The sequence below is a fragment of the Patagioenas fasciata genome, chromosome 5 (genome assembly GCF_037038585.1).
Source record: "Patagioenas fasciata isolate bPatFas1 chromosome 5, bPatFas1.hap1, whole genome shotgun sequence".
Taxonomy (NCBI): Eukaryota; Metazoa; Chordata; class Aves; order Columbiformes; family Columbidae; genus Patagioenas; species Patagioenas fasciata.
Window position 1 is genome coordinate 15220627 of NC_092524.1, and position 13865 is coordinate 15234491.

The following is a 13865-nucleotide window of genomic DNA, read 5'->3' on the forward strand; positions in this document are numbered from 1 at the left end:
TAGAATATGACATATGGAAAGTGATGCAGTTATTAAAGAGATTTTAGGAGCAACTAAAATAACTTGTTAAGGACAGAGTGGGGAAGAAATACATTTAAAAAAAAAAAAAAAGAGTTGTGTATTTTGCCTTAGGTTACAATGCAAAATCTTGCCAGTAGCATGAAGGAAAAAAAAAGCAAGTCTTTTAAAACAGGTAGTTTACACAAGAGGGGAAAAGATGTTACGTTCCTTCTTTTCTGATAACAAAGTTGGTAACTTGCTTGGACTCACTTTAAAAGTGTCAAACCGCTGCATCCATCAAACTGCCCACTATTCCTCCAGATGGTTGCTTTTAACATTACCGTCTCATTTACTTTCCAGTGTTCCATTAGTTCTGCAGTCAAGCAGTGCTTATCTGGCACATAAAGATCAAAATGTCATTTTGAAATGGCAAAATTTGTGAATTAATGCATGTACAGAGTATCCAGCTTTTATACACCCAGTTTCTTCGTGTGTCTTTCCAAAGAGAAGTTTTAATTTACTGTCAAGATAGTTGCAATTATGAATGCTTTGCTATTACTACTCTGACCAGGATTAATGTTCTGGCGGCGGGGGGGGGGGTGTGGAAATCCAAACAGAACTCTGAAGAATTGTAACAGCCTCTTAAAATTCCACTACCTGCCACTACCTTCTGTTGAAAACACAACACCAGACTTCAGATACAGCAACATTAATGTTATTAAATTTTGCACTGTGCTTAGACTAATAATTAGAAAAAACTTATCCATTCTTTCATACAGCAAAGTCCCTACACGCTGTAATGTCTTTCCAAAGTATGTTCCTACCTTCCACAATAAAGAGTCATCATAATACAATATTCTTTCCTTCCATTTTCCTATGTCCAAAAAATCCCTCTTATTTTGCTTCCTTTCCACTAATTGTGGAACTCTCCAGACTAAAGTGCGCAGGAATCGTTCATATTGGCAATCTCCAAAGCAGAGTGCATGCAGCCCAGGGGGTGCACAAGACAATCCACTGAAGAGCAGGAAGAAAATAATCAAGAAATTAACTATTATTTTAAAATTAATAATGGTTTTAATTTAGTTAATAAAAATATTTTAAGTAATGTTTATTTCATCTTTATGTCATCCTTTTAAAAATGTCTATTGTCCATGTTTTATAGTTTACATAACATATTACAGTAGTACATGTCTATAATTTATAAATAAGCATAGATATATTGAGTGTGCATGCTCAAAAAAATTACTGATGGGCTGCACAATCAATAAAGTTCTGATACCACTGGTTTGTGTGACTTCAGCACCAAGAAACTGAAGCAGCATTTCCCCCTTTGCTAGAATGAAATAAAAATAGCACAGGAAGAATGCATGCAGGGAGAAAGTTTCCAGCAGGCCGCATTTTTCAGTCACTTAACTGCAAGCTTAATCACAGGCAGTGAGTGATTTTTCAGAACGGTCAGTGCTTAGCTCACACTATGCCTAGTAGTTGGGCAACCATTGAAAATCCCATGAGATTCTGATCGGTATCTAGAGGCTGCCAAAGGCCATTCAAAATCTTATTTAGGATGATTTAGGTTCAGTTCCATTGACTTTTCAAGAGATTTAAAATTCTAAATACATAAAATTCAGTTTCAGCAATAATTTATGCCACTGCATCGCTTGGTCAGTTTTCTAACGCAGATGTAAAAAGCCAGCCTATTTTTATTTAAATTCTTTTCAAATATTCACAAAAAATAATATCCCTGCTAATCACTTGACACTTTTTTTCTTCCTCAAATCACCTACTAAAAATATTCACTTCATTTTTGTAACAGTCATCAATACGTATCAACTAAGTGAAACATTAAAGTTACCAAAACTTTGTAGAAGTTTTCCTCGGTGGTTATGCATTACTAAGAAACAGTCAAGCAAGGCAAACCATGTTGACAAGACCTTCTTTTCAAAAATTAGGTTATCCTGTCTTTTTTCTACCATTTCTGTTCCAGTGAGAATGACACTAAGCATTTTATTCAAGAATTAATCATTTTTAGATAAATTCCTTCATTCCACCTGAAAAGTTTTCAAGCAGTACGTAGCACTGATCACAGCTCAAATTTTCAGTATAGTGTCCTCTAAAAATCACAGTTCAAACGTTTATTTTAAATAGCTAAGAGAGCAGCTAGTGTAATGCAGGTTTTTTACGTAGCATTTCTCTCATGTACTTTGATGTCAAACAACAAATGCTATGAAACAGAACACTTAACCAATTTGTTTTTCTAGTCATGCATCACATCCCTCCAAATTCTAGCACCAAGTTCAGAGTATACAGTAATTAAAACAGACAGCCTTTTCAGAGAGCAAAGGACATTACTGCGTGACTGTTTCAGGATTTACAGCACCAATTTAACAGAACACTTAAATACATGCTGACCTTTGGACATCCCAGAACTGCATTTAAATAAATCTACTCATGCTGAAGGCTTGAACCAGTACCCGTAATTACAGAACCCAGTAAATAATAATGATAACAGATCTGTGGACACTTCTGCAGTGTTCCTAACAAACAGGTTGTACCCTGACAGATCAATAGGCTCTTCAATCTCCAATGTGACTCTAGGAAAAACGTTTTCATCTGTTTTTTTCTCACCTGGTAGTTTATACAAGGCAAAAGCAGAAATGCACGTATGCCACCCCTGCTAATATAACTCTCGCTGTTCTGTTTATTCCATGGAAGACACTCATCCTCTTGTTTAGTCTTAACTATCACACTACACAGTGTGCAAAAGGAAAAGCAAATAGTGCACACTGTTCACACATGAACACCACAATGTAGTTCCCAATGTCTCTTACCTTTCCATCTCACCATTCCTTCTGCCTCTGTATTTCACAACAAAGCAACAATATAGAAGCATTCAAATTACCTTCATCACATCAACCATCCTTTTACACATGAATGTCATTACTAAATAACCTTCCTCTTATTTCTTCCAAGGAAAGAGTCTAACCCTACAGCCCTCCACATGGCAAGCTTTCATAGTGTCCTCACTTGAACAGCTCCCAGCTTCAACACTAAATCTTCCTTCATTTCATCTTTAGGGAATGCTCTTCAAGTCTAATGATGCTTCTTTTTACCTGTCTTTTCTAAATATGTTTTGGGTTTGACCACAAACGAGCCAGCTTATTTTAGTTAATCGACTTCCTTCTGAACACATGATTTTGTCCTTAAAACACTTGACTAAAGAAGAGCAGCATAAAAAGCTAGGCTCACTTTCGAAGTACAGAAAGGTTAGTACAGTTGTGCAAAGCTATGTAACTTATCTCACTTACTGCAACGTGACCACATATTCTCAAATGGGATGGCAGAAGCAGAGGGTCTCGGCTATGCCTGTTCTTAAGTTCCCCAGCCAACACTCAGGTAACGCAAGAATGGTACAAAGCTATGCCCCCGCACCTGTCAGACACAGACTTGCTCAGGATTATCTTTCTGCCTCCCTAATTCCTGCGCCCTGTGAATTTTACCGATATCTTCCTGTCCAATATAGTCACATATCTTGGAAGCTGCAGCCACATTTTCCTACCTCTCTATTTTTCTGAAGCAAGTTTTCCACCAAATCCTTTTCTCTCAAAGAAGATGTCATAACTCACGCAGCAGAATTGTCTTTAGGATCTCATATATATTCTGGTATACCAGTAACATGATGATGCAGAGAGGCTGCATCCCTCTAATGTGTACATGCAGGTGCTACTATATTTATGAAGATGGTAGGCCCTCCAATCTATAAATGTAATAATACTTCAGAGACAGAAGCCAAAGGATGTCTGTCCTCATCATTTTTCAAGAGAAAACCACTGCTCAGGTGAAACTGCAAAACTCTGCATCACTGTCAGTGAGCATGCAATAAAGACTATACTGGTGCCATGTTACAGCATTTTAGGTATCCTACCTGTTTGCGCCACCAAGTGGGTCCAGCCACTCCAAACTGCTCCAATCTTTTCATGTGAGAAAAACCGAGTCTCAATCTTCTTTGGCTCAGCAAGAAAGACCTCTTTGCTCACTAGCTGCCCGTGTTTGTTGCTACCCCAGGCATACAGGTATCCTTCGTCTGCAATCAACACAGAAGTAGAATTTGTTGAAAGTGATATATATAAAACACCACAAGATGCAGGCTCTGTCTCAACTCAGTGATGCTGAGGAAAGAACAATGTTTCATTCAATTTGTGTTTCCTTGGTATGCTTTTTCCTACCATTCTTTACCACATGTGCACACTGTATCAGAAATATTTGCAAGGGCATTAACAATACAGCCTGTCTTCTGAGGGCTACACTGATACCCTGAAACAACCAGAGCTTTCATGTCAAACTGCCTAGACCTCATTTCTACCATGAGTCCCTCAAAGAAGACTGAGAGGCTAGCTTTTACCCCCACCCCAAAGCTTTGATTCAGTCCAGTAAATAACTTTCTGAATTGCAGCAAATAATTTAATTCCCCTTCAGTACCTGGGACTCTTCAAAGCCTGACTGGCTGCTCCTGCTCTGCATTTCAGTGTCCCAGCCTCTCTACAAGAGCTACAGACTCCTGGCTCTGCTCACAACTCTTCTGCCTTCTTCAGCTTGAGCAAATTCAATAAATCCCCAAAGCAGGGACAGCCTAATGCTCCTTGTCTTAACTTGCACAGTCAGTTCCTAGAAGAACTGGACACACAGCTATGAACATAGAACTACAGCAGGTACTACCCATCACAATGCAAAATTAAAATATTATCATGCATCAAAACAATGCAAGACAACTAGCAAGACACTTCTGTAAGTAATTACTTGTCTTCCCTCACCCCTTTTCTAGAATAAGCATTTGTGCAAGTGCACGTTCCAGGATTCCACCCACAGGGATAATTGTATTTACAGAAACATCCACATTGCTTCATATGTTTCACGAGCACAGGTTGGAGTTGGTCACAGCCTAACAACCAATTGACAGTAACAAGAAGACTGCTCATATGAGCCCCTCTGCAGATATTACATATCATTAGTTCCATCTTTTCAGCACAAAATCCTTCTGCCTAGGTTCTAGGCTAGGCTTCCACGTTAAAAAAAAAATAAAAAAATCCACAAGAAATGCTTAACAGAACACGAACCATCTCAAGCCTGCTGAAGCCCTTTGTCATTCTGTACGAGCTGTAAGCATAAGAAATAAATCTTGCACACATACAGCACACGATCATGGGCCCAGAAAGCCTGGAAGCCATATCATTTCCAACATGGAATTGTTCAGATCACATGTCCACAAGACTCAACATTTCTGGAAGGCTCAGTTCAGCACTGAACTCTTTATGAGCAGCATGACAGAAGTAAATCTTTCAGAGGGAGCAGCACGACTTAGGTTACAATATATTTAATGATCTCAGTTTTGTAAGAGTAACAGAAAGAATAAGCCAAGAAAATTCCACTATACTGCTACCGTAAAAAACAAGAGAAGAGGAGCAGTAGGGGGGAGGGAGAGACAGTACTTGTCAAGTTACATGTTATTGACAGTCATCTGTGGGACCTCCCACATTCCTCATTAAAGCAACACATCTGAAATAAAAAACAAATTAAGCTATTGTTTCATTTGATTTCTCCACTACAACTGATAAATTCCTTCCTAGAGTGAAGTGCATACACCCTCTGGAGAGAAAAATAAAGAGGTGACAGAAACAGCTTGTTTCAACAAAGAAAAACATTATGGTCATGTATGTTTCCACAACTAATGCGCACTGCCTCTGTTACCTCCTTTTCTTCTCCAGAAGGCACGTTTACTTTATCCTGGAAAAAGTCATATGCTCAACCCTCATTTCTCGAGTAGGTTTTAACAAAAATTTAGACACTAACACTGAGTGGCATATTCCCTTCACCGGAGGGTTCAGGCCAGTTTGGAAACAGGTCAATTACCATCCTTTTTTAAAGGAACTGCCACTCGTGTCAGCAACAACCCACTTCAACAGTTGTGTCAAAAACCTGTCTGGATTGCTGGTGTTTCCTACCAGCAGGTGGCCCACGAAACAGAGCCAAAGAAAACTGCATTACAGCGTGACAGATTCCTAGAAAAACATCTCCATTTAAATACTACATTCTGCAGTAGTATCTTTACCTTATCAGGTATCTTTAAAATGAAAAGTATTTTAAGTAATAATGAGTATTTTGCAGGATAAAGGGGAGCAATTGCATCAGATTATTAAAGTCTTTGGCACTCACTTTGTTAATCTTGGTCCTCCTGGTGCCAAATAGACCACTCTCTTAAATAAAAAGCAGAAGCATGAAAGAATAATCTGTTCACTATCTAAATACAGAGTACTAATTAGCTAAAATAGACTATTTGTCCTTACAGTTCTTCACTAATCGCACATACACTCTGGATCTCAGAATTCAAGATAATTTACATGTTGGAACATCTCCCCATACAACTAAATCTCTGTACATCTGAATACGCAAATACTCCAGGTGCTCCTTTAATGATGACAGAGGTACCAGATGGCTGCATATTTGCTAAGAACTTGTTCCTATAAAGTTTGGCAAAGACTTGTCTTCATAAGGTCCAATATATTTTCCACACTTCAAAACCATAAGGCTACACGCTTGAAAAGCTATTCAGTTTCCCCTTCTCCCAATCTGCCAAAAGAGTCTTTATTAGACTTTCATTACTGGATACTTAATAACCCAGCATGGGAGCAGTGCTCAAAGATCAAAGAACAAATGTCAGACATTATGGAAGTGCCTAAGTGATTAAAGCAACTTCCTACTGCTTTAAATAAGCCCTGTGCTGCTGCGTTACCTCACACAGATCTGCACACCTACATTAGAGCCACCCAAGATAGCTCCAGACCATCTGGTGTTCCTGAACAGCGCAGACCCATGCAGAGGCATCAGCTCACGTAGCAGAAGCAGGACAGCCACAGCACTTTCTCGGGACACCCCCAACATACCCTTTCCCCAAGGACAAAATGGTTGCACTGGTTCTACCACCCACTCATCCAAAGTTCCCAGTGGGACATCATGCTGCTCCAGAGACTTACCCAACCATGTCCTTCCATAAACCCTTTCACAGCTTCTAACCATTTAGAGCCCAGACCCTTACTTACTCATAAGAGTTAAGTCACACCTGACTCCAAGAAAAAGAACACAGAATTCAGAGAATGAATCCAGCTCTTAAAAAACACAAATCCCCAAAAATTAAAAAACACAAATTACAAAACAATTAACCAGCACTAAATAAGATCAAATGTTCCCAGTCTAACAAATTGACAAATGTTTCCAAAGTACAAAAACCTTTATAGGCTGAGATGAGGACTTTCACTTCTGTACCTGTGAGTGATACCGAATGACAAGAGCTTGCAGCAACTGTCTTCACCTTTATATCTTCCAGGCCTAGAGAAAAATTAGTCTCATCAAATCTGTATAGCAGGTGTCATTTCATGCACAGACATGCATACAAGTGTAACATAATGATGATGAATATTATAACAAAAGCCTCTGCTTTTGGACCACAAACATTGCAAGACTATCATTTTCCTCCACAGATTAGGACCTTGTACACCCATCCCATCCTTCAGATATTCCACTACATGTTTATAATACCAGGTTGAATCATAATAAAAGGATCCTACTTATCACTCCAAATTATATTTCTGTTTTATCAGCCTTACAAAGGAGTCAGATTCCTGGGTTACCTGTTACTTCACAGGGTTCCTTTGCTGTCAAGAACAGGGGAAGGGTTTTCCCTGGGTTTGCACGCTTCGCCTGAGCCACCATGCCAGTTCCCCATTGAAGCACCAAACCGCTCTCTTTCCAGAGGAAACACAGATAGAAGAGATTAAAACACATCAACCATCAACAAAATCACTCAACTCATTAATCAGTCTTAAAGGTACATTCACTTCATTTTCACTGATTCAAATTATATTTTAAAATACCTTTATGCTAAAAACATATGGATAATTCCACTACTTGGAATCTATACCACAGCTCATGCAAAACCAAATCAAGCAAAAGAGCACTTACGGTTGGTTGTTTCTAAATTTTAACACAACCATGCCAATTGGAAAGTTTTGATTTATACAGTTATTCCATGAACAAACACAAAGTCTGTAAGGACAGGAAAATATTTAGATGTTATGACCCTCACAAGTACACACACAGCAGACAGTGCAAGAAAGATCCAGAGGACCAAATATTTCAAAGGCATTTTGCATGATATAATTAACTCAAAATATTAAGAAGATATTTTGATTGACCAGAAATATTTTTTCCAGAAAAAGCCTCCTTTTGCCTTTTGTTTCAGAAGAGGAGAATATAAATCCGTAAGTTTTACACTCATCAGAAAATTAACTTATTAATAAACTCTCACTCCGAGTTCTTGGAGAACACTTCTTCACCACAAATTTCCAGCAAGATGCTTCCAGTATGTTTATTATTCATGTTAATTTGTACCAAAATCTAGTATAAGACTTTCAGGAGTATTTTCCCTATGTTATTTTAAATAAATAGAAGCTAAAATAAATTTAATCTTCCTTACCTCCCTCTCCACATCTAAGTCATTAAAATTCTATTTTATTTGTTATGGAAATGATATTAAAATTATGACATATTTACCTGTAGCAGCAAGGGCATGTCTCAGTCCTGCAGCAACATCCACCACCTTCTCTTTGAGAGACTACTCAAATAAAAGAAAGATCTATTTTAGTTGTTTTTTGCATACGCCAAAAAGAAATGCAACACTATGAAAATATAATAGTTCTCACAATTTCAGCCTGATGTCATAATGCATATTAAAATTTTATATCAAAAAGGAAGTAAATTTTAGTTAATAGAAATTAGTGGGAATGTCTAAAACAAACAAACAAACAAACAAAAACACAAAACAAAGCAACTGAAGCAACTGGATGTACAATTCTGTGGCAAGAAATAAAAGCCACAGTGAAAGTTTTCACACGAAAGAAGGAACTTTGGCAATACAAATGTTTATTTCTTAATTTTAACACAGTGTTCCTTAAGAATTACACCAAAACTTCCACAGCAAATCCCAGTGACAAGCAGTAATGAGTTTCAACAAGCTGTTCAGCCTTACCAAGTCCTGCAATCACAAACAATACTACCTACACCACTGAAGGTTGCCCAATATGATCATGCAAAAGAAAACTATACCAAGTCATAAGTGTATAAAATTAGTCAGTTGAGGTTGCACAAAGCACTTCAATTCTGTCACTTCTCCACTTCTGAGTACCCTGCAAATTCATTATTCTTCTCACAGACATAACACTGTTTAAAATACTAATAGATGGCATCAAACCCAAGCAATTAACAGGATAAAAACCAAAAGAGAAAATATTCTAGATGAATGAATGGTCTCCATGGTCAGGTAGGAGACAGATTCAGATTAGCATTGTCAGTACTACCATTTTCAAGGCACTATACTGGAATGATGTTCCCAGGAAACATCAAGGATACAGAAATGTCAGGCGAGTCAGAAACTTATTTAAACTTACTGGCGTATAACTAACAACAGGAAAGCTTTTCTGATGTTACAGAAGTCTCAGCAACTACTACTTTAAAAGTTTTAAAGCAATTAATTTGAGGCTACATTCTGAGCTCCCCACTCACACTCAGCAGTACAAGTATCACCTACAAGTATCACCATGGACTCCCACATGACGTACAGGAACAACATGAGCTACGCTGTCAGAGTCCAGCCTTCAGCTTTACAACTGAAGATACTCAAGAACAGAGAAATTGTCATGTAACTTTTCATCCTGTTTCCTTGGAAGCTGATATTGTCTGGTAAATACTGGAGGTTAGATAAGAAGTGAGTAAATGTACCCATCAGTTCCTTTACATGCAAAAGTAAAAATGATTTTTAACTCAAGTTATAAAATTAAAGTTTATTCTCCCAGGTCTAGTTTTCCTGCAGTTACATACTTTATCACACTACTATTATTTTGGGGGTGACACAGCTTATTTTTTTCTGTTTTTGCAGCCAAGAAATAATACCACAGCCCTCATTTGGGGAGAACTCTGACAGTTATAAATACACTCAAAAAACAACACATACTTGAAAACCAGAACTGCTGCACAAGAAGCACAAGAGCAATAGATCAAAAGAACTGGCATAGTTAGTTTTGTTGAACTGCATCATGCAGTTTGTTTATTTCAGGGGTGGATTGTTGTTCATTTGTTTTGAACTGTTAAGCACAAACCTTCAACAAGGTACAGTGAAGGCGAACACCCTTCACATAGCAAAACATATATAGTATCTTACAAACTTGAGACAAAACTTCAGCTGGAATAAATTTGCAGTGTTTCACTACCCTCAGTATCACTTTGCATCATTTGAGCATCTGATCCATTCTGCATGTGTTATCAAAACACATTATGAAACGTTATGAGCCCTAGAGACAACTCGCTGTCAGAAGTGGACAACTTCATAAAAGAAAAGCAGTCTTAGCTTCTTATTTCTGAGTCAATTACTGTCTTTGGTCCTTTACTTTGTAAGTTTACTATAACAGTAACTCTATAAAAAGTAGTAACTCTATAAAAAAAATAGTTGAAGAGTCTGGCTCAAAGCCCACTGAGGTCAGACAACCTTTTTAAGTTGCCAGAAGCAATATAAAGTACAGAGCTCTAAAGCACAATCTCTTTTAAATCTTTACCTCAATCTTCTGTGGAATCAAGCACGGACCTGAAATTTGAGGAACTCCTAATTGTCCGAAAGAGTTAGACCCACAGGACAGAACTTCACCAGATCCTGCAAAATGAAGAGTCAGACCTCAATCAGTAAATCTGTGAGCAAAAGCAAGGCACTGTGACATTCTAACAGGTAAAATATCATAGCTGAGTAGCTCAAAAAAGGACCCATGTCCTGTTACAAACTCCCCAAGGCCACATGCTTGTGGTCTGACACACCATTTTCAGTAAAGGTCTGAAGTTCACTGGAACACAAGAAACATGGAATAATTTAGTTCACAAGGCAAGTATCTTAAAACCTGTAAGTGCCTGTGAAGTGCCCGTGCATCACAAAAGCAATAGGACTGTGGAACCTTCAGAGTGTTCTTTACGTCAAAAAATTTCTTCAGTTCTTATAGAGACAGATTTACCTACTAATATAATTGTAAAATCCCAGCCACAGGCAACTTGTTTTACACCAAAGCCAGACACAGCAGTGCACAAAGTAAAATGCAGTACATCATCCGTGTGATTCAACCCCAACTGCCCATGTCTGTTATGGCCACATACAAAAAGTTCTCCTGCACCTAGAAGAAGAAAAGAAAAAAAGAAATCACATTTCACTTCACAGACTAAAAAGACAAGCATACATCCATTATCTTAACCTGCTATACTAAACAGGTTAAGAAGCAGTCCTCACGTAGCCAAAACACAACCACAGAAGATAAGCAAAACAGGAATTTCCCCAACTTCCCCAAAATATTAAGTTAAATGGCAAGGGAGAAGCCTGTTTTGCAACTAATTGGTACTTGCTCAGTAACAGAACCCACAGGTAGGCGGCAGCATCAAATCAACAGGGAAACGAAAAAAAAATGTTTAAAAGTCACACACTCCTTACAAGTGCAACGTTTTTACCAGTGATAAGTGCAGAATGTCCCCCTCCTCCAGTAATGCTTTTAATGTCTTGACATTTGCAGGAAACATCTTTCAGTGACTGAGGTACCAGCACATCCTCTTTATGACCAAGACCAAGCTGTCCATAGCTGTTCGCACCCTTCAAATACACACAGAAAAATAATGCATATTAAAAATGTGTTAACAGAAAGAGATAGACATCTGCTGCCAAGAGTGAATAAGCTCAATGGGGAAATGTCACAGGTTAACCTGCCAGTATTTGCTCCTGAAAATCCCTCAAAATGGCAATCTTCATTCTTACTGCTGTCACACAAGACCCCAAAAATTCCAGACCAGGACTGTCCTATATTTGCTGTCATTAAGGCTGCCCTTGCAAGCCCAGTATTTTAAGAAACATACTGGAATACATCCTGGTAAGACTTTAACTGCAGGCTAACAGTTGCTAAGGAGGAAAGCTTTGTTATCAGGATGATTATCACCCATTTAATTTTAATGTTAATGCTTCCCATTCATCACTAAGATCTTATTCCTGTCAAAGCTTTCTGGCAGTCCACCTCCAAAATGAGACCAGAAAGACATGCTACCTTATTCTGAAACCCATACAAGTAAAACTGAAACACTTATCCCTCATCAACTAAGTCGTTTAGCTTAAATTGGCCAAATGAAAATATACCAGTTGTAATAATTACAAATTTATAAGTACAAAATTATATTCACTAAACAAATCACATAAAGCAACCACTGACAACAAGGTAACGCGTGAAGGAGTTCCTCAGCCAATGTAAGCTCTGTTAAGTGTCCAACATTTTGAACAGAAACCCTCACCCACAGAGGTGGACTCAGGAAGTTTCCCACCCCACACACGGCAGCGACAGCAACGCTCAGCACCCACATTGACCCCCATTGGTGATGCCCAGGAGGCCTTTCCCTACCTCACCTGTGCTCCCCCTGCCCATCTGCTCTCTGTTTGCACCCTGACGCACCACCTGGTGCATGTTAGAAAGGCATTTGGTACCTACTCACAGCCCAGTGCTTTTGTCTAAAATGTTGTCATTTCTGTAGGTACAAAATGTTTATTGCTAAATGTATCCTTTTAATATACACCAGCTGCTGCATCAGGGTGTGGGGGGTAAATAGCTACAGGTGGCTGAAATGTCAGGATTTGAGCTCAACAGGCAGACCAAGTTGTTGTCTCACAGTCACCACTAGTGGTAAAGAGTTTTAGAGTGCATTACTACTTCGACATAATTATTTTTAGACGGCGTATCATAAGCTCTCATTGTAGCCTCCAACTTGTGAATTTTCAAGCCTTTAAAAACAGGCAAGCTGGGCTAAGGTACAGAAAGAAAAGAGGTGCCTGGGGAACTGCAAGCCACACGTGTGGACTCTGACGCTAACAAACCTGTCTTCAGTCACCTAAGACTGATGGGTTATTACCAAACACGATTACTACAAGGCACAAGAAGCTAACGAGGAAAATAGATACCCATTTAATGGCTTTTAAACCCCTTTGTTAATCAGGTAAGATCATGGTTCTGACGCACCACCGCCAAAAAAAAAAAAAAATTAAAAAAAAAAAGTATTTATTTGGAAGAGCTCAGGACGTCACCCAGGCCACACACCTGATGGTGGTTCTGCCGGTGCCGCGGCCGAGCGGCGGCAGCTCCGTGAGCGCGGGCCCGAGCAGCGCCCTGGCCCCGTAGGTACCGGCCAAGGCGCAGCACAGCCCGGCGGGGCAGCCGCGGCACCACCAACCTGCAGCCTCCCCGCGAAGCGGCAAGGAGCCGGTGAACCACGACGGGGTGACGCATCGCAGCCGAACCACGGCGCCTATTTTATTCTTCGCGGCAAGGGGAACCTTGGCCCACCCGTCACCAGGGAAGCGCGCCCGGCCCCGGTTCCTCCGCAGCATCCCCAGGGAGGGCGAGCAGCCGGGCTCCGCGTCCCGCCCGCCGCTCCCTGAGGGCCGCGCCGCTGCGCGGGGAGAGTCGCCACCTCGTGGCCGCGGGGAAGGAGGCGGCCCCAGCTCCCCCCCAGCCTCCCCTCACCGCGCCGGGCACCGCTCACCCACGCGAAGAGCAGCGGCTCCATAGGGCCAGCGACCTCTCGCCCTTCCCGCCGCAGGCCGGGGAGGAAGAGGCGGAGCGGGGGCGGGCTCCGACGGGGCCCCGCCTCGCCCCGAGCCGCCGCGCCCCGGGGGTTCTGCGGGGAGTGTGGCTGTCGGGTGCCTGTCGGGTGCCTGTCGGCAGCGCCATCAGGGCTTCGCCTGTTGAGCGCCCTGT

General features: G+C 40.3%; 1 protein-coding gene across 6 annotated transcripts in view; it reads right to left on the reverse strand.

Moving 5' to 3' along the window:
• The window catches only part of SERGEF (secretion regulating guanine nucleotide exchange factor), a 156583-nt gene extending 142858 nt beyond the window's left edge, over positions 1 to 13725 (reverse strand). For all 6 annotated transcript variants that reach the window (XR_011739297.1, XR_011739298.1, XM_071808976.1 and 3 more), the window contains exons 1-8: positions 13651 to 13725; positions 11584 to 11722; positions 11100 to 11255; positions 10656 to 10750; positions 8602 to 8662; positions 7680 to 7793; positions 7315 to 7377; positions 3923 to 4081 (exon numbers count right to left, since the gene is read on the reverse strand). Coding sequence is in view for 4 of the 6 variants with exons in the window: in XM_071808976.1 (XP_071665077.1) it covers positions 3923 to 4081; positions 7315 to 7377; positions 7680 to 7793; positions 8602 to 8662; positions 10656 to 10750; positions 11100 to 11255; positions 11584 to 11722; positions 13651 to 13674 (811 nt within the window). In the remaining 2 variants the exon portion in view is untranslated. The remainder of the gene's footprint in view (positions 1 to 3922; positions 4082 to 7314; positions 7378 to 7679; positions 7794 to 8601; positions 8663 to 10655; positions 10751 to 11099; positions 11256 to 11583; positions 11723 to 13650) is intronic.
• Between the last annotated feature and the right edge of the window lie 140 nt (positions 13726 to 13865).